Source organism: Thrips palmi, unplaced genomic scaffold, assembly GCF_012932325.1.
Source record: "Thrips palmi isolate BJ-2018 unplaced genomic scaffold, TpBJ-2018v1 HiC_scaffold_3, whole genome shotgun sequence".
In the NCBI taxonomy this organism is placed as follows: Eukaryota; Metazoa; Arthropoda; class Insecta; order Thysanoptera; family Thripidae; genus Thrips; species Thrips palmi.
Window position 1 is genome coordinate 3,859,519 of NW_023144630.1, and position 27,647 is coordinate 3,887,165.

The window sequence follows — 27,647 nt, forward strand, 5'->3', positions numbered from 1 at the left end:
GAGGGTTATCCAGGCTCTTTTGCTCGGTCGGCTTGGGTCGTTCGGACGTAGGTGAGGTGGGCGGTGCCCAGGCACAGCCTGATGCAACAATGCCTCGCGGAGGTACCGGAGGCAGAAGGTGCCGGCTGCTCGTCAGGTGTCCAGTGTTTTCGTGTTTTCCGCTCAGTTCTTCCGACCCAAGTCGAGTTGGGTCATGCCCAAGTGTTTCTTGAGGTCCGTCGGCCTGGGCCAGCGATCGGAGTCAAGCTGCAGCCAGGACGCGGCGCCGGGCGACCAACACCAAGGTACGTCCTCTCCTTCTACTTGTTCGAGGGTGCCTGGCCGCCAGGGCGTTCCAGCACACCGGGAGCCGTTTCCTCGGTGGCGCCATCGTTCGTAAAGGCTTTTGCCAAGGGCCCAGCCCGTGTGGGCAATTTGGTCACGATCCGGACGCCAGTCCACCCGCTCCACCGGAAACACTGTCGTGGGGTAGGCCCCCACACCACTCGGACTTTCATTTTGTCGGGCACGACTGTGTGATCACGAGGTGAAATTGAGTCACAAACTGACAGATGCGTGCCCCGTCGTTATGGGATAGGGGTCTTAAGCGCCGGCCAGGGTAGGCAACCAAGCTTGCCGGCACTCGGTGCGGGTTGCCTCGCCTACAGGGGTGAGGCGGGCGCTCGGACTTTGATCGAATGCCCTTGTCCAGAGAATCGCCCCAACTTTGTACTAAAACCGCGAAAATAATTGCGTGTAAATCGGCGTGCTGTCCTCAGGGTGCTGTAGGCCGCGCTGCCCCCGGCCCCGCCAAGCCCGCCCCCCGCCGCCACCGCGGCCCCGGCCCGTGCGCCTCGTGCGGCCGCCCCGCAAGACGCTGGACTCGGACTCGGACGACGCGGGGGTGGCCTGGACGGTGAGCCGCCAAGGCTGCCGACAAGTCTGCCCGCCGGCCGGCGGCTACCTGTCGCAGCTCAGGCGGCGTCCTCGGCTCGGCACCGCGCCCACCGCGCCCGCCGCCATGGAGGGCGACCAGGAGGACTGGCTCCTGGACCCCAACCTGTCCATCGTCACCAGGTTGGAGCGGGCATGCCGTTCGGATTTGGTGGCCGCCAGCCGCCGCCAGCCAGGCGCCCCTAATGGTGTTCTCCGCGTGCAGGTTCATCACCGGCAGCCACATGGCGACCACGGTGCTGGGCGACGACGCGCACGGCGTGGACGGCGTGGAGCGGAGCGCCGAGGCCGAGCATCACCGGTCCGGAACCAACGCGCAGGTGAGGGGCTGGGGTTCGAACACCGCGCGTTGGGGGTTGTTTTCTGCCAGGGTCTTAACCGGGATGTTGTCCAGGAGTGCGCCGTGCGGAACTGCTGCTCAGACTGCCCGGACGTCCTCGTCGAGGCGGTGGACAGTGTGGTGGGCGTCGTCGGGAAGGTGCAGCCCCCAGCGCTCCAGGCAGCGACACAGCCTCCAGGTAGGAGAAGCAGTCACAGCGTTGCTCCGTCTCTCTCCCGCCGACGGGGAGTCTCTCGAGTGCGAGAGAGACAGAATCGCTCAGACACAACCCCCCTCCCCTTCCCCAGGCGGCTGCCTGGTCGTGAGGGTCGGCACGAGCACCGCGTCGAAGGACGCTCGCAGTTCGCGGCCCTCGCCGCCCCCGCGGCGCCCCCACCAGAGCGCGCTGCTGTCCCAAGCGGTCAGCGAGGCCGTGGAGCAGGCACTGATGGAGCTCAACAACAACGACTGCAGCAACAACAACAAGGCCTTGTTGGACGGCGCATTGTTGCGGAGTTTGGGCGGCGGCGGTGCGGACCGGGCGGACCGCAGGACGTGCAGGGCAGCGGCGGCAGCGGCAGCGGCAGCGGCAATGGAGGCGCGCGCCAGGCCCACCAGGAACTCGACCAGGAACGCGGCCAGGATGGAGAAGGAGCGTACGCTGGCCTTGGCCGCGCAGGGGCTCCAAGGACTCCAAGGTCACGGCCTGCAAGGTCACGGCCTGCAGGGCCCCGCCGCCATGTTCGGCCTCGCGGCACCGAGCGCCGCCAGACTGGCCCTGGGCAAGGGGCCGAAGGGCGAGCGCTTGTACGACGGCCAGGCAGAGCAGGGCAACCAGGTACTGTGCCATTTCGCGCGGAGTGGCGCGTGTCTGTCACCACCCCCGCGCCCTCCAACCGCGTTCTGCTTGCAGGCGGTGGATGAGACGCACGGCGCGGAGGCGCTGGAGGCGGACGTCGCGGTGGTGTCGTCGTCGTCGGGGTCCTCGAGGCAGCTGCACAAGTGCGGCCACTGCGGCAAGGAGTTCGACCGGCCCTGGGTGCTCAAGGGCCACCTGCGACTGCACACGGGCGAGCGGCCCTTCGCCTGCCCCTTCTGCCAGAAGCGCTTCGCGGACAGGTGAGTCCCGGGTTCGAATCCCCACGCCGATCCCTGTTTTTATCGCTGTACAGTGGGCCAGAAGACGGGTGGAGGCGGCCAAAATCCCGGACGCGTTTTTAGCTCCAGAGTCGCGAGACAGGACTCGAATCGAGCATGTGGCCCCACCAATGGATTCCTCGTTCGGAGAGCAATCCATTGGTGGGGTCACACGCTCGGTTCCGGGATTTTGACCGCCTGCACGGCCCTTGTGCTGCCCCAGGTCCAACCTCCGCGCCCACCAGCGCACGCGAGCGCACCACGACTGGTCGTGGCACTGCCCCAAGTGCTACAAGGCCTTCTCGCAGCAGCGCTACATGGAGCGCCACGGCCCGGACGCGTGCAGCAAGCACCGCCTCAAGCAGCTCAACCGCGCCAGCCACTCGTCGCTCATCAACGAGCTGCTACACCAGCAGGACCACCTGTAGCTCCAAGGCGTCCACCACCGTCGGCGTCCTCGCCTAATCAGCTGCACTCGGGCGCGGCGGCGCGGCAGGTAGCGGCCCGGCCGCCGAGCGATTCAGAAGCGCGGCCCGTTGCTCTGTCTCTCTCGCACCTTCACGCGGAGCCCCTCGAGTGCGACAGAGACAGAGCACGGCTCGACTGCTCTACTGAATCGCTCGGTGCCGTCATTTCGCCAGCGTGGTTCACGTGGCCCCGCGTGTCACCCACGGTGACTCGTCGTCCTGTCTCCCTCGCTCGCTGCCGGGCTGCCCTGGGGCTGCCCTGGGGCTGCCCCCGCGAGCGCGAGAGGGACAGGGAACGGCCTGCCTGCAGGGCCAAAGGTCAGTCGGGCCTGTGCCGGCGAGGCGTACCTGGCCGCTCCCGATAGCGAATGCCTACCCCACAAGAGTGCTCAAAAAGCGCCCAATTTATCGAACTAGAATTTCATTTCTGTCGGGCGAAGTTGTCCTGCCTGCCCCACTAGAGTGCTCAACAAGCACCCAGTTTACAGAGCTTGAATTTATATCTGTTAGGCTGGGGCTTTGACTGTTTTGAAATGTTTCACGAATTTTTTTGTTTGTAAAAAAAAAGTCCGACGCGGCGTTTAAAAGCCCCCGCTTGGTTTATCAGTGTGGAACAAAGCTCGCGTGGGATTGGCGAAGGCGAGAAAATAGGATCAGGTCACTCCGAGCCGCGGCCACTCTGTGACGCGCCGCCACTGATAGTGTACGGTCGCACGACTGACGTGCATTTTAAAACGCCGCCTCAGTATTCATGTTGCTAGTATTTTTAAGTCGTTTGTTTTTATTTTACTTTTTTTTTACTTTTTTTTATTTCACTGGTTTACTCGCGGTTTTCCCGCCAAACGGCGCAACTACGCATGTTTTCGCCATCCTCGCGATAGTGCTTATCGCAATTGCAGAGCCGCCCAAATTGTCGCGCCAGCAATCCCCCCTGCACTGGTTGCAGTCATGTGTTGTGACATGTTGATTTTTTTTTAATGTTAAATTTGGCCCCGCCCCTATGGCGTCCTACACGCATGTAAGACTGCACCTAGGTGCCCTTGTATGTCAATTGTTTTCAATAAAAGCCGATTAAGATTTTTACCTATGATTTTGTGGGGGTGATCCTTTCTCCGAGCAGGTGTGAGACAGTTTCAAAAATTTGTCTTTGCATTTTTACCCGAGGCATTGCGCCTGCAACTTGCACCGCCTGTCATCGGCTCGACTGTGCCGGCCGTGCCGCAACCAGGACGCTCGTTTCGTCAGCGCGGTAGCGCGGCGGACACGACGGCCACGTCACAGACACGTCATACGTGACGAGGCGTCGCGGCGCTCCAGGGTCCAAAGGCCGCCTGGGCTGCCTTAGGCCCCCGGTGAGTCACGCCGCCGTCTTGGTGGGTACGAAGTCGGACTTCGGACCGCGATGTGGATCGGCGGGTCGCGGACCCACCGCTACCTGGTTCCGGACACCCTCTCCCTCTCGCCGAGAGAGACGGAGCGACGAAACGCTGTGCGGAATGGACTCGCCGAGTGGCACCAGCACGCTCAATGAAATCATTCAACGGCTACACGCGGATGCACTCGGCGACGAGCGCGCTGCACGCTGCACTAGAAAAGGGAGGGGGGGGGGGTCGTCGCGGCGCTACGTGCGCCAAGGCAGGCAGGCCCCTGCGCGGGCCGCGCGTTCGCGAGGGCCCCTCTCTAGTGCATCTCAACCTCGAGGTTCCACCAGGCCAGCGCTGGCAGTGTGTCTCGTCAACGCTGCGGCACTGCTAGGCCCTACAGGGAAGTACCAGCACCCAGCATGGCGCAATGTCAAGGCGTGCGAGGATTCCAAAGTCCACGTGTCCTGTGCACGTGCACTGTACAGGACCCTGTTGACACCCAAGCCTCGGACGCGGATGCTGGCGACGCGCCCCTGCGCTGCAGCAGACGACGCCGACGACGCGGCCGCGCCGTGGCGAGCCGCGTCGACGCCGGCACCCGAACCCGAAATCGCGTCGCCGGGAGAGGAGAGGGCGACGAGGGACCCCTCCCCTCCGCCGCCTCCACCAGCCTCCGCCCCCCGTCCGGCCGTCCGGCCCCCCACCCTTTGCTTGATCGACGGCCGCGTCCGAGACGACGCCGCGCGTCTCCGTCGCGCTGCCGGGCCGGGCCTGCCGAGCGGCAAGGAGGGACCAGGACGCGGCGCGCCCCGCACGCAGCCCGTTCCCCCTCTCGGCGCCCTGGCGGTGCCGGCGGACGGCGGTGTCGACGGCACGCAACGCAGAGCCAGAGCACAGCCACAGCACGCATCCGAGCGACCGCCACCGCCACTGCAGTTCAGTCGCGTCTCACAGCCTGACAGCCCCAGCATCACCGTGCCGGCGTCCTGTTTGCTGCCCTGCACTCCGTGACGGACAACCCCTTCGACTCCAACAACACCAGGTGAGCACGCCGTCGACGCCTCGCTGCGCCTCGCCCTGACCTGTCCCGTCCGCGGAATGCATAATGGGGCGGCCGATTAGCGAGTCGTTTGATTAGTGCTTCGCCTGTCCGCCTCGCCGGCCGGCCGGTGCCGCATTTGCGTCGCGGCGCGTGCACCTCGGCGGTGTCGTGCCGGTTCGTACGTCCTCGAGGCGAAAGTGTGCCGTCGTGCCGCGCCCAGGGTGCCGCCGTCATGTGACGTTGCCTGATTGTATTATCGGCTGGATGAGGGGCGGCACCGCGCAGCCGCCGTGCACGTGTGGGCCCGCCGGCCGGGCACGGCGACGTCCTCGATAACCCGCCGCCCCCGGGACTTGGACGCACGGCACGGCGGCGCCGCCCCGCCGGCCCGCCGCACCGCGTCTCTATCGCCCAGAGTGCCGCGCAGTCCACTGGGACCGCCTTGTCGGCCTGCTCGACGCCCTGCTTGTTTTCCTCGTTGGAAGGCAACGTGACGGCGGTGTGGCCGCCGCTTAGCATGTCGCCCGGCCGGCCGGGCCTTTAGCCGGGCCGCCTTCTCGTCCTGGTGGCGATGACGCAACGCCGCAACGGTCGAATGGAGTCCAAGGGTCTGCGTCGGCCCGCCGGGCACGCCACGCGGCCGGCCGGCCCGGCTCTGTTGTCATTGAATGGATCCACCCGCCCATCCCGCCCTCAGCCCCCGTCACAGTGGGCCAGAAGAACTGTTTTGGGCTCCAGAGGCGCTAAATTGTTTGTTGTTGTTGCAGAATGGCCGCCGTACCAGCACCCGCCGGAGGCATGGGCCTGGAGTCCGTCAACAAGATCACGCAGCTGCCCGTCGTGGAGAGCACCATCGGGCTGGCCTCGGACATGTACAAGAAGGTCAAGGTGAGCGTCTGCGAGGCTGGAGGGTTGTTTTGGTTTGGTAATGAATGTTGAACCACGTCATTCACTCGACGCGTATGGGTTTGAAATCGCTAACTTTGTCTAACTGCTCGCAGGACTCCAACTCCGTGGTGTCCGCGGCGCTCGGCGCGGCCGAGAGCACTGCCCAGAGCGCGGTGAACAAGGCCGTGGAAGTGGGGCGGCCCGTGGCGGCGCGCCTGCAGGGCCCTATCCAGCGCGTGGACTCGGCGCTCTGCACCGGCATCGACTTCGTGGAGAGCAAGGTGCCCGCCGTCAAGCTGCCGCCCAAGGAGATGTACGACCGCGTCATGGGGGCCGTGTGCTCAGTGTGCGGCTACGGCATGCAGAAGATCAACGAGGTCGGCCAGCTCATCGGCAAGACCGCGTCCGCAGCCAGTAAGTGGATTGTTTTGTTGTGAGGTGACTAGTGGGCCAGAAGACCGGTGGAGGCGGCCGAAACTCCAGACGCGTTTTGAGCTGCAGAGTCGCTAAATGGGACTTGAACCGAACGTGTGACCCCACCAATGGATTCCTCGTTCAGAGAGCAACCCATTGGTGGGGTCACAAGTACGGTTAGTCTCATTTGACGAATCTGGAGCTCAAAACGCTCCTAGAGTTTTTGCCGCCTCCACCGGTCTTCTGGCAAATCCACTGTGCGGCCGGTTGGTGGTACACTCGGACATCACTTCATCTGCGGCCTGATGCCGAACAGTGCTTTCGTCGCTCTGTCTCTCTCGCCCCGACTCGGGACGCCCCACGAGTGCGACAGAGACAGAGTGCCCGCATGACGGCCGCGGAGGCCGTTGGCCGCCACTGTGCGCCCGTATGCCCGCGTCCCATTGGCTGCGGCATTGTGAACCACTTCGGCTGCGGAATGCCTAAATCCTGAAGGTGCTTGAACTTGTTTTGCTTTTGTTGCAGCCGGCGGTGACGGCACGGCGCGCGCGCAGTGCCCCCAGTGCGCGCAGGCGCAGGCCGAACGCGAGAAGAGGATCGTCCCCGTCAAGGTGGACTGAAGCGCCCAGGACGTCGAGGCCAAGCCCTTGGCGAAGCCGCGCCGCCACCCGCACTGAGATTGTACATAATTTTATTGTTAAGGTTTATCATTACGAGCGGCTCCACTGTGTGGAGCTGCAGCAGTGGCCACTTTGCTAGATTTTAAGGATTATTTTTTTACTTGAGTTTCTGAAGCCCTTGTATGTTTCCCAGTCGTTAGTGATTATGATAGAGGTGCCATGTTTGTAAGTTATTTAAATATATGAATTTTAATGCTATTCCTCGTTTTTTTTTCGCCTTTACCTGAACACTCACATGAGCCAAAACGATTCGCCGTGTCTGCTGCTTTTTGTCGCGAACCATGATTGGAAATCTTGACGGAGGGCGGGTTATTTAGACTTGCTTGGAAACGTTCCACGCTCTGACGCCATCTTCCGGACGCGGCTCCGGAGCTGAGATCGTCTGGGATGCTTTCGGAAACTTCTATCAATAGCAAGCGAAGCGACGCTAGAACGCTGGCTGATGTGCGACACACTGGCCGCGCCGCTCTTCATCAACTTGCCTACACTGTCACAAAAAATACATGACTAATTGGCTGACCGGCGAGACAGTGCTTCGGTCGGGTCAATTTACACACAACTTTGTCAATCCACGGGCGGCTGAAAAAGTCTAGCGCGAGGTTTTTCCGCGGAAGAATTGTTTTCACTCCATCCGGTGGAATAGTTGTAACCGCAGAACGATCCGTGATGCAGCAGAAATGTTACTGAAATTCCAACTCAAGTTTCACGGATTTTTATCACAGAGCGGCGTTGCGGTTGAAGGGACGCTGTGCTCGCGAGCGGCCGCGGTGACAGATGAGGCGAGAGCCTTCGAGGGCACCGAACGGCAAAAGGGGAAATTTTGGGCCAAACTGAGTCACGGACAGAGGCGTCACGTAGGGCGTTGGCCATCACCGACATTGCGTGAGTCGGGGCGGGGGCCGTTCCAAACTGCACAACCACGAGTGGCGGGCTTGGAACCGCTAGGCAATGACGCGCCGATCAAGTGCCAGTGTGCCAGTGACCGCAGTCGAACGGGTGGCCCACCCGCCGGGCTGCGGCCTATGGGGCCTGCGGGGGCGGCAAGGCGTCAAGCGACCGGGCCGCCACCGCCACTAACCAGGACTCAAACCGAGCGTGTGACCCCACCAATGGGTTCCTCGTTCGGAGAGCAATCCGTTGGTGGGGTCACACGTTCGGCTCGAGTCCCATTTAGCGACTCTGGAGCTCAAAAGGCGTCCGGGATTTTGACCGCCTCCACCGGTCTTCTGGCCCACTGTACTGTGCGGGGTGGTGCCCCTCCCGGCTCCGCGCTCCGCTCCAGCGCTCCAGCTATCGGTCTATCTGGCGGCGGCCGCAGCCGCAGCGGAGCCGTGGTCGCCGGTGTCGCGCGGACCCCAATCACCGCATCCAACAAGAGCAGCAACAAAAGCCGATCCGAAATTATAAAGGCTTGTCCGGCACGCCGCGGCGACACTCGCGTCCCGGTCCAGGTCCGCGACAGTCCGCGACAGTCCGCGACAGTCCGCGATGGACAGCCTCGTCAGTAAGTAGAGTTCGCACATTCCTCGTCCGGAGAGCAATCCATTGGTGGGGGTCACACGTTCGGTTCGAGCCCCATTTAGCGACTCTGGAGCTCAGACCGCGTGTAGAATTTTAGACTCTGGGGTGCTTCAGTCCGACCGTTTCACGTCCTGTGCTTCCCTGCCGAGTCTGCCAGCCGCCCAGCCGGGCCCCTGCAGGAGGGCGGCAGGCAGCCCGCTCCACACCTGTGCGTCGTGGAGCCGGCGTTGCCTACTGCCGCGGGGCCCTGCCGCCGGCCCGGCCCGCCTGGCTACGCGCTACGCCGGCCGCGGCCGCACAGTGGGCCAGAGGACCGGTGGAGGCGGCCAAAACTCCAGACGCGTTTTGAGCTCCAGAGTCGCTAAATGGGACTCGAAACGAACGTGTGGAACAATGGATTCCGCGTTCAGAGTGCAATCCATTGGTGGGGTCACACGCTCGATTCGAGTCCCATTTAGCGACTCTGGAGCTCAAAACGCGTCTCGAGTTTCGGCCGCCTCCACCGGTCTTCTGGCAAATCCACTGTGGGCCGCACAGTCTAGTCGGCCGCGCGCCACGAGTCGCCCTCCAAGCCCATGGAGAGCACCTGGCCGGTGGCCGGTTCCCCACAGGTGCCGCGTCGCCCTGTCTCTCTGGCACCCCTCGCACGCCCCACAAGTGCGACAGAGACAGCCGCTGCGGCGGACGAAGGGTGGCGAGGCGGCCGAGAATCTGAGAATCTGGAAGATAAGCAGCATTGCGGCCGGCAGGGCCGGCAGGGCAGGGAGGTGGCACGCACCGTGCACCGCGCGTCGCGGCCGGCGTGGCTCTGAAGTCTGAAGCGACACTCGTGGACGTCAGCTAATTGTGGGGACATCCATTTGACGTCAGGCACGGCACGGCACGGCACGGCACGGCATCGATTCGATCGGGGCCGCGGAAAGCAGGTAGTTAGTGAGACACAGTCCCCCACGCTCTCGTTCCCCCAGCCCGATTTCAGAAAATGGGGTCGGAGAACTCTTTCATTCTCACCAATTTTGTGCTACGAGTGCACTCTCGTCTGCACAACAAGCGCAGCCGGGCGCTTTACGCACACATTCTAACTCAGAAAAAAAATTCTTCTGGCCTCAGATAAAACACTTATTTGTTTAAAAATAAGTTTTTAAATGGCAATTTTTTTATGGGAGTTTACTGCTGCCCACCAATCACTCGTACTTTAGAAAGGGGCGGGTGTGTTTGGACGACTGGTTGGCAAAAGACGGTCATCTAAGACGCCTTCCCGTTTTTAAATCGTTTTTTGTTGTTTTAATGGCGTTCCTGCGGTAAATAGGTGACATCGAGTGGAAACGAACAAACCAACCGGCGGCGTGGCGCGGCGTGGCGGGGAACAGCCGTGACGCTACTCCTTAACATTCGGCCAGCCCCTCGGTGCCCCGGTACCCCTCAGCGAGCCCCGTGACCCTCGCGTCGCCCCGCGCCGCCCCGCGCCTCCCTGCCCGCCACCCCGCCCCGAGCCGGGGGTACCTGAACCATTAAAAAGTGGGGCTCCACCTCCGGAGGGTCAGTTCAGCCTGTGGGCTTACAGGGAACCCGTCGAGAACTCAAGACATCCACTCTAGTACATAAGGTACTTGTCGTTGTGCAGTGTGCCGCCGTGTGTGCGTATGTGTGTGTGTGTGATCGTGAAAGTGCTCCGAGCTCAACAAATCAACGGCCGCGAGTTCAAATCCCGCTGGAGTGCCGAGTTCTAGTTTTAACTTCTTTGATTCATATTTGATTTATTTATTTTTTTGGTCACACGTTCTGTGACTTGTTGATCTATTCTTAAAAGCAGTGTCCGGATTTTCGAATGAAAACGTTTTGTTTGGTTTCGGTAGATTCAGAGCGGAACCAGACCAGGTACATGTCATTTTTGCTTGTTGCGAGCCATTCTCCAGAGTGAATTATCTCGTCTCGTTCAGCCCTACCAGGCCGAAAGCTTGTGTCTCTCGCTTCAACAGAGTTTCAGACGCCACGGTCTGTAGTGTTTCCGCTAAACGTGTTGTTGTAAACTAAATTTCGTCGAAGTAGCTCAGAATTTCCTGCAAAATTGATTGGCTCGTTGCCGCTTTTAACTCCCTCAGTAACTTCCACTTTCCCTGGACAGTCTCCGTTACGAGCAAAATTTTTTCTGGTCAGTCCAATTGGTAAAAGTTAGGGTAGACGAGATTTGGTCAGGTTAGATCAGGGCCGGATTAGCTCAAAGGGCCCGACGGTTTTCATGCACAATTACAATTGACGCAATATTGTTTTATCGTAACTCGTAATCTATTTTGAAGAGGTTCTGATAATCTAAAGTACTGTATGCTTTGAAGTTACTAACTGGACAGTACTTGGTGAAAAGGGCCGGGGGGACTTCCCCCTGTTACATTGCTTTTCGTAGCCTTACGTGACTCCACGTGCGTTGATTCGTGCAGTCCGAGTGGCGGCGACGGGCGGCGGAGAGGGACAGAGACACAGGCCTGATTTGAAATTCGTTGGCGGCAATTCGTGAAAACAAAACAGCCGGCTGCATTAATTACGACGGGGCGATTCCATTAGCCGCCGCCAACTCGAACTCGAGTTCGATACATCGAATTAGCCCGCGGCAACCGGACGGCAATGCAGCGCCTCTCGAGAGCTGCACGCGCGCGACGAGAAATTTCGGAAATCGAATTTTAGAATGAAGGCATGCTAACGGTCGTTGAGCGGAGATAAGTACGGACAAGTGTTCGTTGGGTTGGTGGTCGTCCCGGGCCTCGTTCGCCGCGCTGCCCGGCGCTGCATTTGAATCGACCCGCCATTGTAATGAAGAGGCCCGGGGAGCCACCGCGCCGCGGCGCCGCGTTCGGTTTTGCATACAAGGGATCCGACCGGAAGTGACCGCGGGGTCGCGCTAGAAAAACAATTCCGGGCCGAACTCAAGTTGTCGGGACGGTGTCCCCGTGTTGACCTGGGCGGCCCGGGGCGGCCTGGGGCTCGGCCGCGCACTTGGCACACTTGTTTTTCGCACATCCCGCCAAAATGGCGCCGACAGACCTGCTCACCTGGCACACTTGTTGTTGCAGATCCCAACAAAATGGCGGTGACAGACCTGCTCACGCCCACGGGCCTCTTCTACTACCTCCTGGTGCCCACGGTCATCCTGTGGTACGCCTACTTCCGGTACCAGCGCAGGCGCCTCTATGAGCTCGCCGCCAAGATCCCCGGACCCGAGGGGCTGCCGCTCATCGGTTCGGCCCTCGAATTCATGGGCTCCGCCAACGGTGAGTGCAGTGGTGCAGGACTTGGTCGCCCTTCTGAAACGGCACTGTGAGGCACTGACACCCCGCCTTCCTTCCAGACATCTACATCAACATGTGGAACCGCTCCCTGGAGTACTCCTCGGAGACCCCCGTCAAGGTGTGGATCGGCCCCCGTCTGATGGTGTTCCTGCAGGACCCCCGCGACGTGGAGGTGATCCTCAGCAGCAACGTGCACCTGGACAAGTCGACCGAGTACCGCTACTTCCAGCCCTGGTTCGGCAACGGCCTGCTCATCTCCACCGGCGACCACTGGCGCAGCCACCGCAAGCTCATCGCCCCCACCTTCCACTTGAACGTCCTCAAGTCCTTCATCGACCTGTTCAACCACAACAGCCGCGGCGTCGTCGAGAAGCTGCGCAAGGAGGTCGGCCACGAGTTCGACGCCCACGAGTACATGAGCGAGGCCACCGTGGAGATCCTGCTGGAGACCGCCATGGGCGTGAGCAAGAAGGAGCAGCAGTCCGGCTTCGAGTACGCCATGGCCGTCATGAAGATGTGCGACATCCTGCATCTGCGCCACACCAAGTTCTGGCTGCGCCCCGAGACCATCTTCCGCATGACCAGCTACTTCAGCGAGCAGACCAAGCTGCTGGGCATCATCCACGGCCTCACCAAGCGCGTCATCAAGAACAAGAAGCTCGAGTTCAACAAGGGCGTCCGCGGCTCCCTCGCCAGCTACCCCGGCATGAAGGCCGAGACCGCCAAGGCCGAGACCTCCACCGCCAAGACCACCAAGGTCGAGGACAGCGGCATGTCCTACGGACAGAGCGCCGGCCTCAAGGACGACTTGGACGTCGACGACAACGACGTCGGCGAGAAGAAGCGTCTGGCCTTCCTGGACCTGCTCATCGAGTCCGCCCAGAACGGCGTGGTCCTCACCGACCAGGACATCAAGGAGGAGGTCGACACCATCATGTTCGAGGGCCACGACACCACCGCCGCCGGAAGCTCCTTCTTCCTGTGCATGATGGGTCTGCACCAGGACATCCAGGACAAGGTCGTGGAGGAGCTGGACCAGATCTTCGGCGACTCCGACAGGCCCGCCACCTTCCAGGACACCCTGGAGATGAAGTACCTCGAGCGCTGCATGCTGGAGACTCTCCGCATGTACCCGCCCGTGCCCATCATCGCCCGCCAGCTGCGTGAGGAAGTCAAGATGGGTGAGTAGTCGCGGCTCATTTCCCCTTTTCCTTTTGGCCGTCGCTGACCTGCTCGGTGTTTGCAGCCTCCACCGGCGTCACCATCCCCGCGGGCTGCACCGTGGTCGTGGCCACCGTCAAGCTGCACCGCAACGAGGAGATCTACCCCAACCCCACCGTCTTCAACCCCGACAACTTCCTGCCCGAGAAGTCCGCCAACCGCCACTACTACGCCTTCGTGCCCTTCAGCGCCGGCCCCAGGAGCTGCGTCGGTACGTCCCAACACACGCCTGCCGGGCTGCCCCCGTGACCCAGGCAACCCGGACGACCCGGACCAGCGCGTGCTCTCTCCCTCTCGCTCGCACACAGCTGTATCGCCGTAGCTCGATCGATCCCCACCCCTTTCTGTTGTCCGGGTCGCCTGGGTCTCCGCCTGGGTCTCCGCCCCGTCGGGCTTGCCGCTCGGCTCACGCCCGGCGGGGTAGGCAACCCAACGCCTACCCGGGGTCGTCTATCGCCTACGCGCGGTCGCCTACCGCCTACCCGCGGCGCCAGCCGCGCCAGCGCAGAATCCCGTTCAAAATGCCTGACGCGCTTCTTTTTGTCCCGCAGGTCGCAAGTACGCCATGCTCAAGCTCAAGATCCTCCTCTCCACCATCCTGCGCAACTACCGCATCAAGGCCACCATCCCCGAGAAGGACTTCAAGCTCACCGCCGACATCATCCTGAAGCGGGCGGACGGCTTCAAGATCTCCCTGGAGCCCCGCAAGAAGTCCGGCCTCAACATCACCTCCCCAGTGGCCCCCGGCGTGCGCGTCTAACGCGGTGTAGTCAACGTTGTAATTAGCTTCTATTTATTTTAATTAGTCTCTTTATGTATATTTTGTACTATCCGTCTGTGCCTTTCTGTCCGTCTCCTATGTCTGTCTCTGTCTTTCTCGCTACGTCTCCCCTCCTCCTCTTGTCTTCCCTGTCGCACGGCGAGACTTACCTACCAATGTACATTCAGAGGAACAAATGAAACGAATAAACGATAAAGAATGGAAGTCGTGGGCGACGTTCATCGGCCAGGAGCCCCTGTCCAACATCACATCCAACTAAATATTGGTAAAGCAGCTCAATCAGCTTGGGCAGCAGGCAGTACGCCTCAAGCATTGCTGTGACGAAATCCTTCGAATGACTCTAAAAACCATTCCAAGTCAACACAATGTCCAGATCATCCCCGTTATTTTGACGACACTTGCAAATTTTAAGAAGCACATTATCCACCAGTAATTGAATTTTAATTAGTCCTACATGATCTTTCTATGGATGTAGATGATTGGTCGTAATTTATTGTGGAATGAGTCATCAGACATGCGACGTCAACGAACGGTCATCACCAACCCTTTTCGAGGAGACAAAAAGGAAGGGGGAAGGGGGGGGGGGTGTCGGGGAAGGGAGAGACCCTTGCGACGGAAAGGTTGCTACGAACAAGTCACGACCTGTCCGGTGAAGGTACAAAAGGGAGAGAGAGAGAGAGAGCGCGCCTCTGCCTATACCGAGAAACGAAACCAAAAATCTCCGCACTTTCTCTGGGTAATCCTGTTTGCGCCCGCCTCGGTTCGCGTTCTTTTGGCGTCTCTCTCTCTCTCTCTCTCTCTCTCTCTCTCTCTCTCTCCCTCTCACTCTGAAGCCTGAGAGTGTAGCGCGACGGAGGAGGAGCGCCTGCAACGGCCGAGTTAGGCAACCAGGCGGACGCCGACGTCGAGCTTGAGCGGCGCTGGGCGTCGCGTCTGCTCCGTCTCTCTCGCACCCTACGGAACGCTCCGCCAGTGCGAGAGAGACGGAGCGGCGTGGGCCCGCAGAGCCGTTTCGCATGGCCAGACAGGCGGGCGCGGACCGCGGCACCGCGACCACGTCGTGCGAAGGCGTTACTTCCCGCGGGTTCGAGTCCCATTTAGCGACTCTGGAGCTCAAAACGCGTCTTGAGTTTTGTCCGCCTCCACCGGTCTTCTGGCCCACTGTGCGCCCCGCCGGCCACCGACTGGACTGGCGGGCAGCCCCAGCCCGATGTTGTGCCCCTCCTCCCCCTTGCCCCCGAGATGCTTATCGATATGCAGCGTGCGAATGGGACAACATTTCCACCCCGGCCAGCTCGCTTGTCTCGCGGCTGTCTTAGATCCACGCCTTGGAGTTTAACGCACCCAGAGCCGTGCGAGGTGGCGGGTCCCGATCCGACCTTAGACGGGCAAAGTAGCCCTTTTTTAGCCACTTGGTGGCACAGCGTGACCTTTTGCCTACCTTTGTACGTCCGGGGGCTGCGGTGTGACGTAAGCTAATTAAGCACATCATGTATGTACTTGAGCGCCAAATCCCCAAACCCACCTGACGTAATTAAGGTGTGCAGGAAAGGGGGAGGGGGGAATCGCTGCACCAGCCTCGCCGCTCCCCGGCAAGTCATTTATTGCGCAGGCCCTCTGGCCTCTGGGACCGGAAACCCGAGACGATCCGGTTCGGTTTATGCATTCCGGTACGCATTCCGGTACGCATTCCGGTACCCGGGCCCACGCCAGTTCACCCGGAACGCTCCGCGTGCCAAGCCCGCCCACGCCGCCACCTCCGGCCGAACATTGCAACAATGTCTCTCTCGCGCCCACGGGGCGTGCCGTAGGAGTGCGAGAGAGACAGCGAGAGAGAGAGCCGAAGGCGGTCACGCGCGAGGAGACCTAGATACTCGCCGCGGCCCTGCCAGGGCCAGGGCGGTCCTTCAAGGGCGGCAAGGACCAGCGAGGACCCAGAGGGCTGGGGGGCCCAGCGAGCCGAAGGCCGAAACCGCCCTTGCACCGCGACACCGCGAGGGGACGAGACGAGGGCGGCCTAGGGTGGCCCGCAGACCGCGGTACCGCGGGGGTTGCACTCACTTGCGCTGCCCGCACACACACAGAGACGCTGGCTGCACCGGGCCGCACAGTGCTGCAGCCGCAGCGCATCCTTCTGCATCTCTGCAACCCCGCAACCCGCAACCACTGCAGCGGTGGCGGCGGCAGCAGCGGCTTTGGCGCGCGGCCCCGCGCCCCGCGGCCGAGCCTGGGCGACGAAGCTTGGCTCCGCTTGGCGCGGCGCTCTACAGCGGGCGAGCTCGGCGCTGGGGAGTTGAGGCCATTGCTCGACGGGACGAAGGCACGGACACGGACCAAGCTGTTTTCATGCTGTGATAACGGCCACGGCGCTTGTCATGGTCATCGAGTGCTGAGGCAAGAAGAGGACAGCCCGCCGTCGCTGGAAATCATGAAAAATCGCCCGAGTCGCGGGAGAGGGACTCTGTGCCGCAGCGAGAGGCCTAGCGCCTAAGGCCTACGTGGTTTGGCCCCTTGGCCCTACACCAACAAACGGCCCCGAAATGGGCGGCCACTGCATTGAGAGTGAGGACTTCGTGATCGTGGTGGACAAGTGGGACGGTTCGTTCCTGCGACGTCCTGGCTGCAAGGTGAGCGGAGAGCCCAGACCGTCCCGTCCAGGGCCAGAGGGAGAGGTTATGTTGTGCTTGGCTTGGTTATCGTCCAGGCCCTGACGCCAGGGGCGACTGTGTCGTTGCGTTTTCCTGGTCGACAAGGGCATGCTGCTGTCGAGGCAGGCCGTCGCCGCGCTGTCGGGGCGATCCGGTTGACGCCGTTGAAATTTGCACCCCGGAGACCCACCCGCTGCGCGCAGCGTCAACCCCAAGGCAACCCCAGCCCCAGCCAGGCCCAGCGCTGTCGCGGTCGCGACTAGCACCCCTTACTGGGTCGCGGAACCGATCGGGCATCTGGCGTCGCTGCCACTTGCTCCGGGCTGTGCATTTCGCCAGGGGTTTCTTGTCCCAACGTCCGTGTGTCACTTTATGGCATTTGTTGACTTTCAAGGAAATTAATGTGTGTGAAAGAAGTAGCCTTGTGGGCCTGAGAGTCCTGTGTTGCCAGGGGAAAGTTGTTCTTACTTTTGTATTGGGCTGCTCTCACTCATTTATTACTTTTGTGTCTCCTAGAGACAATAAAGGATCCCCCTTGCCTTGTGCCTCACTGAAATTCAATCCTGAGTGCTCTCAAAAAATTTGCTCCCATTGACTTTTATTGATTGAGTTTTTGAAATATTTTTTTCAGCCACACTACTTTTTCCTCACTCATCTTCATGCTGATCACATATCAGGATTAACATCTACTTGGAGCCGCACTATTTACACATCACCTTTCAATGCTTGGCTTCTTCCTATGCGACGGAATGTAAGTGTGGAAGAAAGTCGAGTACTTTTCTGGTTGTCTGTTGTGTTTTTCAATTGTGCATTTAATTTGTTTCCTAGTTGTTAATGCATTTTTCTACCTGCAGGTGAAACAAATTTTATTAAAAGAAGTGGAACTAAATGTCACTCATACCATAAGAAAAGCAAATAATGACATTGCTTTCCAAGTCACACTTATTGATGCAAATCACTGTCCTGGTGCTGTTATGTTTCTCTTTCAAGGTAGGCACATCTTGACTCCTTCCCCACTGGCAACAATTGTCATCCTGGTGATAAGGGTAGATTTTTGTTCCATTTTACTGATGATAATCAAATTTTTGGTTGCAGGCAAATTTGGAAATATCTTGTACACTGGTGATTTTAGGTACACTCATAAAATTTTAGAGAATCCTGTGCTTTCTCCAATTATCAGAAATAAGGTAGTCAACTTTGTCATCTTGACCATTAAAATTTCAAGAGAGAAAAAAAAAATGTGTATATGTATGGCTAAACTGTTTCTTTACTTTGATGATATTCTTTCAGGAGTTAAGTGTTCTCTATCTTGATAATACTTATGCTGCCCCAACCTGCAAATTTCCCTCCCGAGAGAAGGCTTTGCAACAGGTTCTGAAGATTATTGAGTATGTACATTACTGCAATAAAATTAGCTTAAATCATAATTGTTTTAATCTGGCCCTGCTATTACATTTGTTATTTTGATATTATTTTTAGTGAAAACCCGGATGCAAATATTCTGATTGGAATGCGACAACTGGGTAAAGAGGAAGTTCTAAGAGCCATTGCTCTACACATTAATGTAAGTTAGCTCTACCTTACTTTACATGTTAGATACAGTAATAACTTTTGAAACATGTTAATGAAATTGATTTGATTTGCTTTGTTTTGTTGACAGGAAAAAGTTTGTGTTTCGAATCAAAGATTTCAAATCTTATCAAAGCTTGAGTATGAGGATGTTTTTACAACTGATACAACTCAAAGCAGAATCCATGCTGTTGAATTGCACACAATTACTCAAAGGTGGATTCGGTTTAATACATTTTTCATCTTCTACTCTGTTTCTTCTTTCTTTCTAACTTTTGCTGATTTTTAGTTTTTTCAGACACTGCCAGGAATCAACTAAAACTGTTTCAATCAAGTTGACTTCTATGTACGAATGTGGAAATGTGGAGAAACAACGCGGCAATATTTATGTTGTACCTTACAGTGATCACAGCAGTCATGATGAGCTTAAGGAATTTGTGGATCATTTACGCCCCTTGAAATTATATCCTATTTCAATACCCAAAATTCCCAAAGGGTAAGAAATTAAGTTCAGTCCTTTTTATTTACTAATGTATCACACCTTTAATTTGTTGAAATTTTTTTTTCTTCCTTCCAGAACTGCTGTTCCAGGACCATGGCATAGGATGTCTGCTGTCAACTGTGTGGTACCTGAAGAAATATTGCAGCTTTGTGGTCCCGCCTCTGAGAATGGTGCTCCTTCTGCGCCTCCTGTAATTGACTTACCCCTGCTGCAAATCAAGTACCACCCAACTCCCAAGCCTGTCAGTGTTGAGAAGAAATCCTCAAGTGTCACCTACATCGACGAAGGCATGAACTTTGTGCCTTTCGATTCTCTAGGATCTCATCTAACAAATAACAACAAAGCAAGGAAACACATCAAAGCATCTTGGACAAGACTGGCTCCAAAGCTGTTAACTTCCAAAGGTGTCAAATTTGAGAGTCCAGAGAAGAACCCTGAGGGCTCTCCTCTAGTGGCTAAAGCAATGGATAAAAGCTCATCTGACATTTTAGGACCTTTGAGTAACAAGGGTGACCTTCCCTGTGATCCTAGTGTGAAAGAAAACTCAGTGATTGAAAATGACGGAGTATTAGTGGAATTGCCTTTGTCAGATGATGATTATGACATGCCTAGCTCAGCAAGTGAACTTATTCGACAATTGAACCTCTCTGCAAGTGAGTCTGTGAATGGAGTTGGTTGCGAGGACCGTAAGTCTGAATGCTCTAGTGTGATAACAGATCTCTTTGAAGATACTGGCAATGTACGGATGACTAGAAACAGATCTAAATGTGAGAGTCCAACTAAGGGTGTCAATGATTCTAAGGACTCTGTCTCTGACATTTCCTCATCCAAACGGACTACGAGAAGCAAGGCTTCTGTCACATCGGTACCTGTCTTCAGCCGTCCCAGGACGCGTCTCTCTCATGGCTCTGATATAGATAGCCATTTAAATAATGAGTCCCCAAGAAAAGCGCAGGTGGTGGTTAGAAAGAGTTTGAGAAATAGTCCCAATGCTCAGGGCCTCTCGCCTGTCAGCCCCAAATCAGCAAAGAATGGCTTGGGTAGAAAATCAGTCAGCTTAGAAAGCTTGCCAACAAAATCCACAAGTAAAGAGCTGAAAAAAGCGTCAAAAGAAGTCAAAGATGCAGATATTTTCTTGAGTCCAGGCTCCCCAAGTAAGAAGGGCACCAAAGTTACCAATGATAGCAGGAACAATGCGTGTAAAACAGCTGAACGAATACCATCTCCTACCGAAAATGTGCCCCAAGTGAAGAGGGTGCCTGTTTTGGAAACCATAAATGTTGAGGAGGCAAACCATGTGCAGAATGACTCCTCCAGCATGAGCATTGTTGAAGCTACCAATTCAGTTCCTGTAGGCAGCAGTAATGTGGTTTCTGGAGTTCAAGCTGTTGGAACATCAAGCAATGCATCTGCCATACCAACTGGCAGCTCTACTGAGAATTGCAATGTCACAGTTGCTGCATCCAAGAAGACTGTCAATGGAAATTTGTTCCTGAGTAATTTCAATGGCATTCATATCAACAGCCCAGGTCGCAAGAGGGTTCCTCTTTCGTGTGATTGGGATGCTGCCCAAGAGATTGTCAAAAAGGAAACTGAACAAGCTCTGAAGGCACTTGAATGTTTAAATCAAATGAAAGGATTTAAGACGAGGAACCGGTCTGGCCCAGCTGCTCAAAGGAGACTGTCAGCAGATAATATTCCTAAGCCCGCTACAAATAAACCTGCATCTCCTGGGATGCGACGGAGAACTGCTAGTATTTTAAGCTCTATGGCCAGCACCTTCAGCCAGCAGCCTGCGACAAAAGAAAAAGAAGCCACCACTCCAAGTCAGCCAGCACACTGTGTGCAAGGAATCAGCCCCATTTTACCTGATAAAGAGACCCGATCTCCCAGGAAAGCAAAAGCTGGGAGCCCTGCGAAGATGGGAAGCAGCAAGAAAAGCCCAGGACCTTCAAAAGGGAAAGTACCACATCTTTATCCAGAATCAGTTACTGCAGGTCAAAGTACTAACCTCAGCAGTGTAGTGAAGATTGAGGATACCATTGATACTGATGTCGTAGTTTCACAGAATGCTGATAGTGAAGGCCTGCCAAGTTCTATTTCTCTTGTAGGCAGTACTGAACCAGTTTTATTAGCAAAAGCTGAAAGTTTTGTTAATAATGACTCTGTAGAGGCAATCAGGCAGCAATCCAGCACTACACCTGTGAAGCCTCATATGAGCGCTGTTGTTTCAAATGAGTCGGACGATACCTTAAACCAAGGATTGTTCTTGACTGATGAAACTTTAGCAACAGCATCGTCCTCAAGCAAGAAGGAGTTCAAACAACCCCGAAGGACATATTACAAGAGACAAACTGAGGTCAATGTTAACCTCATGAAATTAAAAATGGATTTTGCTATGTCTCGGAAAGGACCGAAGCGACTCTCACTGCCCTCGAGACTGTCATTCCTGAGGAAAGATTTTTCAAATTCACCAAGACAGGAGTCAGCATTGCAAAGCAAAGACAAGGTGCAAGACTGGAAGAAGAAGATTTCATTACGGTTACGGAAGTCTCCTCAGAGACGCTACAGATTCAAGTCGCCTAACAAGCTTCGCGAAAATGCTAAAAGAACTCTAGCATCCATTCTAAGAAGTGGACGGAATTTAGGTAGTTCTCAAGGATATCAGGGTGATGTGGAAGACTGCACCGAATTGTCTCAGCCTATTTCAGACACACGGGAGAATTCTGGGTACATGGCAGATCATGAAGGGGCTACCCAAGCTGAATCTACTCAGCCATCCTCTGTTCCCACAGAACAAAGGCAGACTCGATCAAGCCATCAAAGTACCCTTAATGACAGTTCAGCTTCAGAAGATTCTAAAGTGGGCATTTTGAATGAAGTGAGAAGAAGCTCACGCCTTTCAAAAGAAGATTTGAACTGCTTCCAAGTTCCAAGCAGACCTGTAAAGTCTTTGCCAAAACAAAATTCTAAGCAGGAGAACTCCAAAGCAAATAGTAAGGGTACTAGAGCTGAAATCAACCCTCCTCAAAAGAGAACTGGTACATCACCATTAGATAACACAGGAGGTTCTAGTGCAGGAAGTCCTGTTGTTAGGTTTTCAGACAGACTGTCTGAAAAATCTAAAATGATGTCGAGCAAAGGCACGGAAACTGCACAGAAGAGTCCCAACATCCTCAGTTTAATGGCAGACGCCTTCAAGAATAGCCCAGTTTCTTCAGAAGCACCTTCAACTGCCAACATTTTATGCTCAATGGCTGAAAATTTTAAGAAGCTTGATGAGGCAACGAGAGTTTCTCCATCACTTAGTATCCAACTAGTTTCTAGCAAAGCGCCTGTTTCCATTCGTCCACCCAAAGATAGAAACTCTACTGACTGGGGTGTTCAAATCACTCGTGTTGATGGTGCTTCAAGCAAATCTCAGAAACTGCCTCAAAATCCATCTTCTGGAGGGCTATCAATTAGAAATGCTATTCCCAAGTCACTCAGTATTGAGATTATACCAGATAGTGATGAAGTCGATGTCGCTCCGAGGAAAGGACCTTCTCCACCCACTGTAACTATTTCTCCAGAAGTAATCGACTTAGCATCAGATCCCCCTGAATCGGAGGTTGGTGGGACTCAATCCACAATACACTCTCTTCCGATGGCCCCTGGTCCTAGATTTTCGGCTCAAGGTAGAACAAGGTGGCCTCAATTAACCAAGTCTGAAATTTTGCCTCCTCCGCAAGCAGTCTGGAAAGAGAAACGTAGCAGCACGCAGACTAGTGATAATGTTATAATCGATATCCAGACCCAGGAGGACCCGCAAAAAGTCCCCCACTGTCCTGTGCACTGCACTTGCGGAGCTGCGTTGCGTCAGGGAACCTGTATGGGCACCATGAGGAACCTGATTGAAGAGGACGCAGACTGTTTGTATGAAGTTCCACTCAGTCCGGAAGACTTTGAAGAGTCTGGTGCCATGCTAGCTTTGGGCAGGGGCTGGATTGAATCATGCTTTGAAGATCCTGAGGATAGAGATGAATTTTTCCAATCTTATGAAGACATCCTACCCACCCTCAGTGACTTGAAACAAAGGCGGACTAAGTCACTGTCTGCCTCTGAAAATTCTAAGAGCGCCGAGGTGCAGCCGGCACCTCAGACTGCCCAGCCTGTGCGCCGTGTCTTGTCTCTAGCATCAGCCAAACCAACCACTCAGAGTGTGAAACAAGCACCTGCTGCTGCCGCTGCTTCTTCTTCTGCTGCTGCCACTGCTTCCTCTTCTGCTGCTGCCACTGCTTCCTCTTCTGCTGCTTCTCAGCGCCCTCAACAGCAGACTCAAGTTAAGAAACAGGCTGCTACTTCCAGTCAGACAAAAGCATTTAAACCTGTGCCGAAGTCGAAACAAACAGAGGAACCCAAGAAAAAGCCTGCAAGCTGTTTGAAAGAAATCGAAAAGAAAATTATAGCCTATAATGATGAGAAGTCAAAGAAAGAATCTGAACGAAAATCTCTGCCCTCTAGAAGAACATCATCTCAAAGCACGTCTTCCTCTAATTCTGCTTCAAGACCAAGGTCATCAAAGCAATCACAGTCACCAGCAGCCCCTCCTCCACCCAAAGTGAAACCAACAACATCAAAAAGGAAATTAAATGCACCCAACGCCTCTAATGACCCCAAAGAGAAAAAGCACAAAGTGAATACATCGTCAAGTGGATCAGAGTCCCCTGAAACTAAAAAACCAAGGTGCAATGAACTTGATCGCTTGTCTGATATTGGCAAGAACAATGCCAACAGAAGGTATCGAGTATCAGTCCGCAGATCATTGGATCATCTCATGACCCGTCAGAAATTGCGTAGTGACCGAAGAGTCAAAACCTCAAATTCAAGTCGCTCTTAAGGTACCTATTGTTATGATTCACTTTCAAGTTTGTTAATTGCAAAGGAATATTTTTGTAGAATGTGATTGTTAAAAGTTCTTTTTCTTTTAAATTAAATGTAATCTGTTGTTGCATTATTCCAAGTTGCATTTCTTTAAAAAAAAATCAAAGAAACCATTAGGTCATTTTATCATAAGACTGCACCATTGACCAATTCTTTCAAGAATGTGAGAGATGGTTGTTTAATGTCTATTTTTCTTCTTTCCTTTGTTTTTTTTTATTATGGTGGATCTTGGAATTTGCATGTATAATATAAATAATCATATTGTTTACCTATTGGGTAAGTTCTTAAGAACAAAAAAAAAGAAAGAGTTAAAAATATTTTAGAAGTATCGTCCTGTACTTAAAAATGTGCTGAGAAAAACTTCTATTCACTGAACATATTGCAATACCTCTTTTGTGATTGCTCTGTAAATATTTGTTCTATTTGTAGATAGACGGTTGATTGGTTGGTTGTACCTCCCTTTGGAAGTTATACTCTATTTCTTATCTCAAAAGAAACTTTAATTCACCTTTCCAAAAGGTGTATATGTGTGTCAGGTAAAATTAACTGGAATTCACTTTTTACATATTGTTCATTCAGATAGGCTTGTCTTGCAATATCAGTGGACCAGGATGCCAGATTTTCAGTGTTCTGTTTTAACAATTGTAATTTATTTGTTTTGTGAGATGTTTGTCTTGAAAAGGTGTGCAACTTATCATTTTTTAATCTGTAGGAAAAGACAAATCTGGCTAGTTGAAACTTTGTTTTTCACAGTTGTCTAATTATTTGACTTGAGCTTTACATGCTGCAGTTTGATTATTAATTTGTTTGTTCTTATTTATGTACTTTTGGTACTTTGACTGTTTCACATTCTGTGAATTCATATTTATAAAATTGGAAAGGCTGTATGTAATGTGGAACTCTTCAGCTGACAGGAGCTGTTGTAGATTGGATATAATAGTCTGAATATTCAAGGGTAAATACCTGTCTCTTTGTGATAAATTTTGTACTGAACTGGGTGGAAAAGACTCTGACAATCCAGCCTGGTTTTTCGCCCCCAGCGTCCAAACCGTTCATTTTAAAAGGGTATAGTAAGCGAGTTGATTTTACCTTGAATAGACATCTACAATCAGCTCACTTACAATACCCCTCAAAATTGAATGGGCCAAGACGATGGGGTCGAAAATCCCGGCCGGAGTGTAAGATTCTTTTGCAACAGGCAGTACCTCGACAGACCACACACCTTGTTTATCAATTGCATGCAAAATAAAATTTAAAAATTTCAGAAGTGTGCTGTCTTGTATAACCTGCTTGCATTCTGAATCCCTCTTCTGTGTGTTTTCTCATTGGAGTTTTTATCTGTTGTCACTTGCTTTACCTAGTTGCTTTATCTGAAATTGTGGCAGAAAAGACCGAAAGTCATGTGGATTCAAATCATGATTGATTTGGATTAAAAGGCTTCCCTACCTTCCCTTGTACAGTGTTAGTGTAGACTGATTAAATTTAAGGTATAGGTACTTTAATGCAAGGAATTATTTGATTTATTAGCAGGCGAATTAAGTAATTCTTCTATAGCACTGAGGCTACTGTGTAAAAAATGTTTACAATATTATTTTATTTATTATTTAACTGTATGTTAGAACTCCATCAAGGTCGCTTCAATAAATCCATTGTCTTGTTGAAGCATATTGTGTCAGAAGTGCGTGTTTCTTATACAGATGTCATTATAGCTGGTGTTTTGGGCTTCACCTTGACAGTTGGAATTCCTTCTTTGTGTTGTGGGAATCCATAAGTATCAGCTGTAATTTTAATTGTCAAACATAAGCAGTCAGTCTTTTTTTTTTCTTTTTAAAAAAAAAAAACTATCATTGATTTGGCACAGATAATAGTCCTACGTTTTCTCTGTCCAACCTAGCTGATACTTCAATCATTGAGCCTGGACATGCTTCTACTAAAAACTGTGATATTACTTGCAACATGTATCTTGATGTGGTTGAGTTTGTCAGTCAGTCACTTTGCTTTGAAATAAAAAGTATATCTTCCAAACTAACACATGTCCTTTATTTGCGAATCCCCCTTGGCGGCAACGCTCTTCTCGGGCTGGGGCTGGCATGCAGAGGACGCAGTTGCAGATGGCACGGCAAAAACGGGAAGAAAAACCACAAAAGACGAAAGGTAGAAAAATGTGGGAGACGGGCCAACGAAAGTCGCCTTCTAAGCCGCCCCCCCCCCCCCCTCCTGGCTGCGCCACGCGCCATTAGCGCCCTATCGGCCTGCAGACTGATTCCGAGAGTCGTTCTCGTCGCTCTGTCTCTCTCGCACTCACGGGGCGTTCCGGATAGGTGCGAGAGAGACAGAGCGACGAGAACGACTCGGAATGAGTGTGCCGTCGGCCTGTCCCTGTCGGCCATCGCTCACGTTTCCGCACAAAGTTGGCCAAGTGATGTCACAGAGCCGTGCCGCGTGACCAAACGACCAACGCGAGCACGGCGGGGTGGCTGGTGGCTCGAGACACTGCGGACCGATTCCGTCCGAAGTCTCGCTTCGTCCGCGGGTGGCCGTGGGTGACTGGCCCGCGGGCCGAGAGGTCGCAAACGGTCAGCGATGATAGTTGGCCTGCGAACTGAACCCGAGAGTCGTTTTCGTCGCTCTGTCTCTCTCGCGTCATTCACACTGACGCCGCCCCTCCGAATCAGCTGATCTCCGCGCTGCACTGCATGCTGGCCGTGCTGGCCGTGCTGGCCACTGCTGCCGCATGGCCCATGGCATGGCCGCTGCCGACGCGACGATTGTGAGTCGGCCGGAGGGAAGTACCGCTTGCGGAGAAAGGGGGGGGGGGTGCCGGCAAGGAGGGGGAGGGGCGCCTGTACAGCACCGCGTCAACCCGATTGCGCGCGAAGCAGCGCGAAGTTGAGGAGAGGTTGTCACACTAGCCTAGTGTTCGTTCGTCCATCGCCGGACCGTGGGGACAGAAGCGAGGGGACCGAACCGAAGGGCCCCGCCCGGGCAGCAAGAGGCCCCAGAGGCCGCCGTCGTGCCGTCGTCGGCGAGGTTGGTCGGCGTCGTCGCGACGCAGGGCGCCGCGGCGCCACTCTCCGCGCGCTCCGCCTGCTCAATCGACTGGCGGCCCCGCGCCCCCGCGTCGCCGTGCCTAGGCCGTCGTATCGTGGTATCGGGAACCGGGGACCGCGGGCCGGTCGCATCGCATCGCCAGCATCGGGCCGGGCCTCTAGGGCCGCGGGGCCAGGCTGCCAGGCTCTCGAGGGCCGTCGCCTCGGTCGCCACGAGGAGTCGCCGCTGTCCTAGTGCCGCCCCGCGCCGCGCCGCCCCGCCCCGCCAGCCCGTTCGCGCCTCTTTCGGGGCCCGCGCGGCTCGGCCCGGCTCGGCCGCGGAAGACCCAAAGGCGCCCCACTGCCGCCGCGGCCCCGAACGGGGTGGTTTGTTGTTGTTTATAACGTGAGTGCGTGTCGCCGCAAGTGCAGCCCGTGGCGCTGTCAGTGTGTTAGCTGGCCACCGTGATGGATACCGTTGCAGAGTGAGGTAAGCGCACGTCAAATTTAAGAGCGCATCATCGCCTCCATGTCAGGCCGGGCGCGGTTCAAGGAGCCTCCGACAGGGGGGGGGGGGATTGTGTACATTTTGCCTACCTACTGGGGCATGTGATGCTGGTTGCCAACTATCAGGCGTTTTAAGAATCCCTCCCCCCCTCCCTTAAAACGCGCCTGTGTAAGGCACAGGACGAAAAGCTTGTGAACCGATCGCGAGAGAGCAACAGGGTGATTTCAGAATTAACGGTGCCAAACCTTCAATTTCCCCGCACTGAAAACTCGAGTGTGTACCGAGCACTTACTGTGTACTGAGTGCACCCCTTAGACTACGATAGAAGTGTACTGAGTACACACTAGGCTGTCAGTTTATCATAACCTATCCTAACCTATTTTAACCCAACCTAACCTAAGCTACCTCTAGTCTCTTGGT

The 27,647-nt window shown here is 55.0% G+C and overlaps 5 protein-coding genes across 8 annotated transcripts in view; all 5 read left to right on the top strand.

The window, feature by feature from the left end:
• The first annotated feature begins 1,000 nt into the window (after nt 1-1,000).
• Nucleotides 1,001-3,939, top strand: LOC117648420 (zinc finger protein 394-like). The gene is made up of 6 exons (XM_034390925.1): nt 1,001-1,169; nt 1,254-1,451; nt 1,561-1,814; nt 1,863-2,090; nt 2,166-2,371; nt 2,613-3,939. The coding sequence occupies exons 1-6, from the start codon at nt 1,001-1,003 to the stop codon at nt 2,815-2,817; spliced, it is 1,260 nt and encodes a 419-aa protein (XP_034246816.1). The 3' UTR covers nt 2,818-3,939.
• A 1,139-nt stretch (nt 3,940-5,078) lies between these two features.
• Nucleotides 5,079-7,442, top strand: LOC117648538 (perilipin-1-like). Its single transcript, XM_034391054.1, has 4 exons — nt 5,079-5,262; nt 6,030-6,150; nt 6,264-6,564; nt 7,090-7,442. The coding sequence occupies exons 2-4, from the start codon at nt 6,031-6,033 to the stop codon at nt 7,182-7,184; spliced, it is 516 nt and encodes a 171-aa protein (XP_034246945.1). The 5' UTR covers nt 5,079-5,262; nt 6,030; the 3' UTR covers nt 7,185-7,442.
• A 1,275-nt stretch (nt 7,443-8,717) lies between these two features.
• On the top strand, nt 8,718-14,252 carry LOC117648536 (cytochrome P450 4g15). Of its 2 annotated transcripts, none has more exons than XM_034391052.1 (5): nt 8,718-8,748; nt 11,831-12,028; nt 12,106-13,227; nt 13,293-13,478; nt 13,819-14,252. In XM_034391052.1, the coding sequence occupies exons 1-5, from the start codon at nt 8,733-8,735 to the stop codon at nt 14,025-14,027; spliced, it is 1,731 nt and encodes a 576-aa protein (XP_034246943.1). In that variant the 5' UTR covers nt 8,718-8,732; the 3' UTR covers nt 14,028-14,252. The 2 variants fall into 2 exon arrangements, with proteins under 2 accessions (XP_034246943.1, XP_034246944.1); XM_034391053.1 differs by lacking the exon at nt 8,718-8,748 and adding an exon at nt 10,219-10,371.
• A 2,033-nt stretch (nt 14,253-16,285) lies between these two features.
• On the top strand, nt 16,286-25,719 carry LOC117648535 (pneumococcal serine-rich repeat protein-like). 2 transcript variants are annotated; one of them, XM_034391050.1, is made up of 9 exons: nt 16,286-16,675; nt 17,328-17,447; nt 17,551-17,686; nt 17,792-17,883; nt 17,987-18,084; nt 18,176-18,260; nt 18,357-18,481; nt 18,555-18,761; nt 18,843-25,719. In XM_034391050.1, exons 1-9 carry the CDS (start codon nt 16,589-16,591, stop codon nt 23,644-23,646), a joined length of 5,754 nt encoding a protein of 1,917 aa, XP_034246941.1. In that variant the 5' UTR covers nt 16,286-16,588; the 3' UTR covers nt 23,647-25,719. The 2 variants fall into 2 exon arrangements, with proteins under 2 accessions (XP_034246941.1, XP_034246942.1); XM_034391051.1 differs by having other exon boundaries at nt 18,564-18,761.
• A 1,319-nt stretch (nt 25,720-27,038) lies between these two features.
• Nucleotides 27,039-27,647, top strand: part of LOC117647996 (feline leukemia virus subgroup C receptor-related protein 2) — a 47,108-nt gene continuing 46,499 nt past the window's right edge. For both annotated transcript variants that reach the window (XM_034390042.1, XM_034390045.1), the window contains exon 1: nt 27,039-27,209. The gene's annotated coding sequence lies outside the window, so the exon portion shown is untranslated. The remainder of the gene's footprint in view (nt 27,210-27,647) is intronic.

Excerpts from the sequence above, each read along its gene's own strand:
- LOC117648420 (XM_034390925.1), top strand. The coding sequence starts at position 1,001 with ATGGAGGGCGACCAGGAGGACTGGCTCCTGGACCCCAACCTGTCCATC. Across the intron at positions 1,452-1,560 it reads GGCAGCGACACAGCCTCCAG|GCGGCTGCCTGGTCGTGAGG; the intron begins GTAGGAGAAGCA and ends CCCCTTCCCCAG. Across the intron at positions 2,091-2,165 it reads AGGCAGAGCAGGGCAACCAG|GCGGTGGATGAGACGCACGG; the intron begins GTACTGTGCCAT and ends TTCTGCTTGCAG.
- LOC117648538 (XM_034391054.1), top strand. The coding sequence starts at position 6,031 with ATGGCCGCCGTACCAGCACCCGCCGGAGGCATGGGCCTGGAGTCCGTC. Across the intron at positions 6,151-6,263 it reads ACATGTACAAGAAGGTCAAG|GACTCCAACTCCGTGGTGTC; the intron begins GTGAGCGTCTGC and ends AACTGCTCGCAG. Across the intron at positions 6,565-7,089 it reads CAAGACCGCGTCCGCAGCCA|CCGGCGGTGACGGCACGGCG; the intron begins GTAAGTGGATTG and ends CTTTTGTTGCAG.
- LOC117648536 (XM_034391052.1), top strand. Across the intron at positions 13,228-13,292 it reads GCGTGAGGAAGTCAAGATGG|CCTCCACCGGCGTCACCATC; the intron begins GTGAGTAGTCGC and ends CGGTGTTTGCAG. Across the intron at positions 13,479-13,818 it reads CGGCCCCAGGAGCTGCGTCG|GTCGCAAGTACGCCATGCTC; the intron begins GTACGTCCCAAC and ends TTTGTCCCGCAG.
- LOC117648535 (XM_034391050.1), top strand. The coding sequence starts at position 16,589 with ATGGGCGGCCACTGCATTGAGAGTGAGGACTTCGTGATCGTGGTGGAC. Across the intron at positions 17,884-17,986 it reads CTCCAATTATCAGAAATAAG|GAGTTAAGTGTTCTCTATCT; the intron begins GTAGTCAACTTT and ends ATATTCTTTCAG. Across the intron at positions 18,261-18,356 it reads CCATTGCTCTACACATTAAT|GAAAAAGTTTGTGTTTCGAA; the intron begins GTAAGTTAGCTC and ends TTTTGTTGACAG.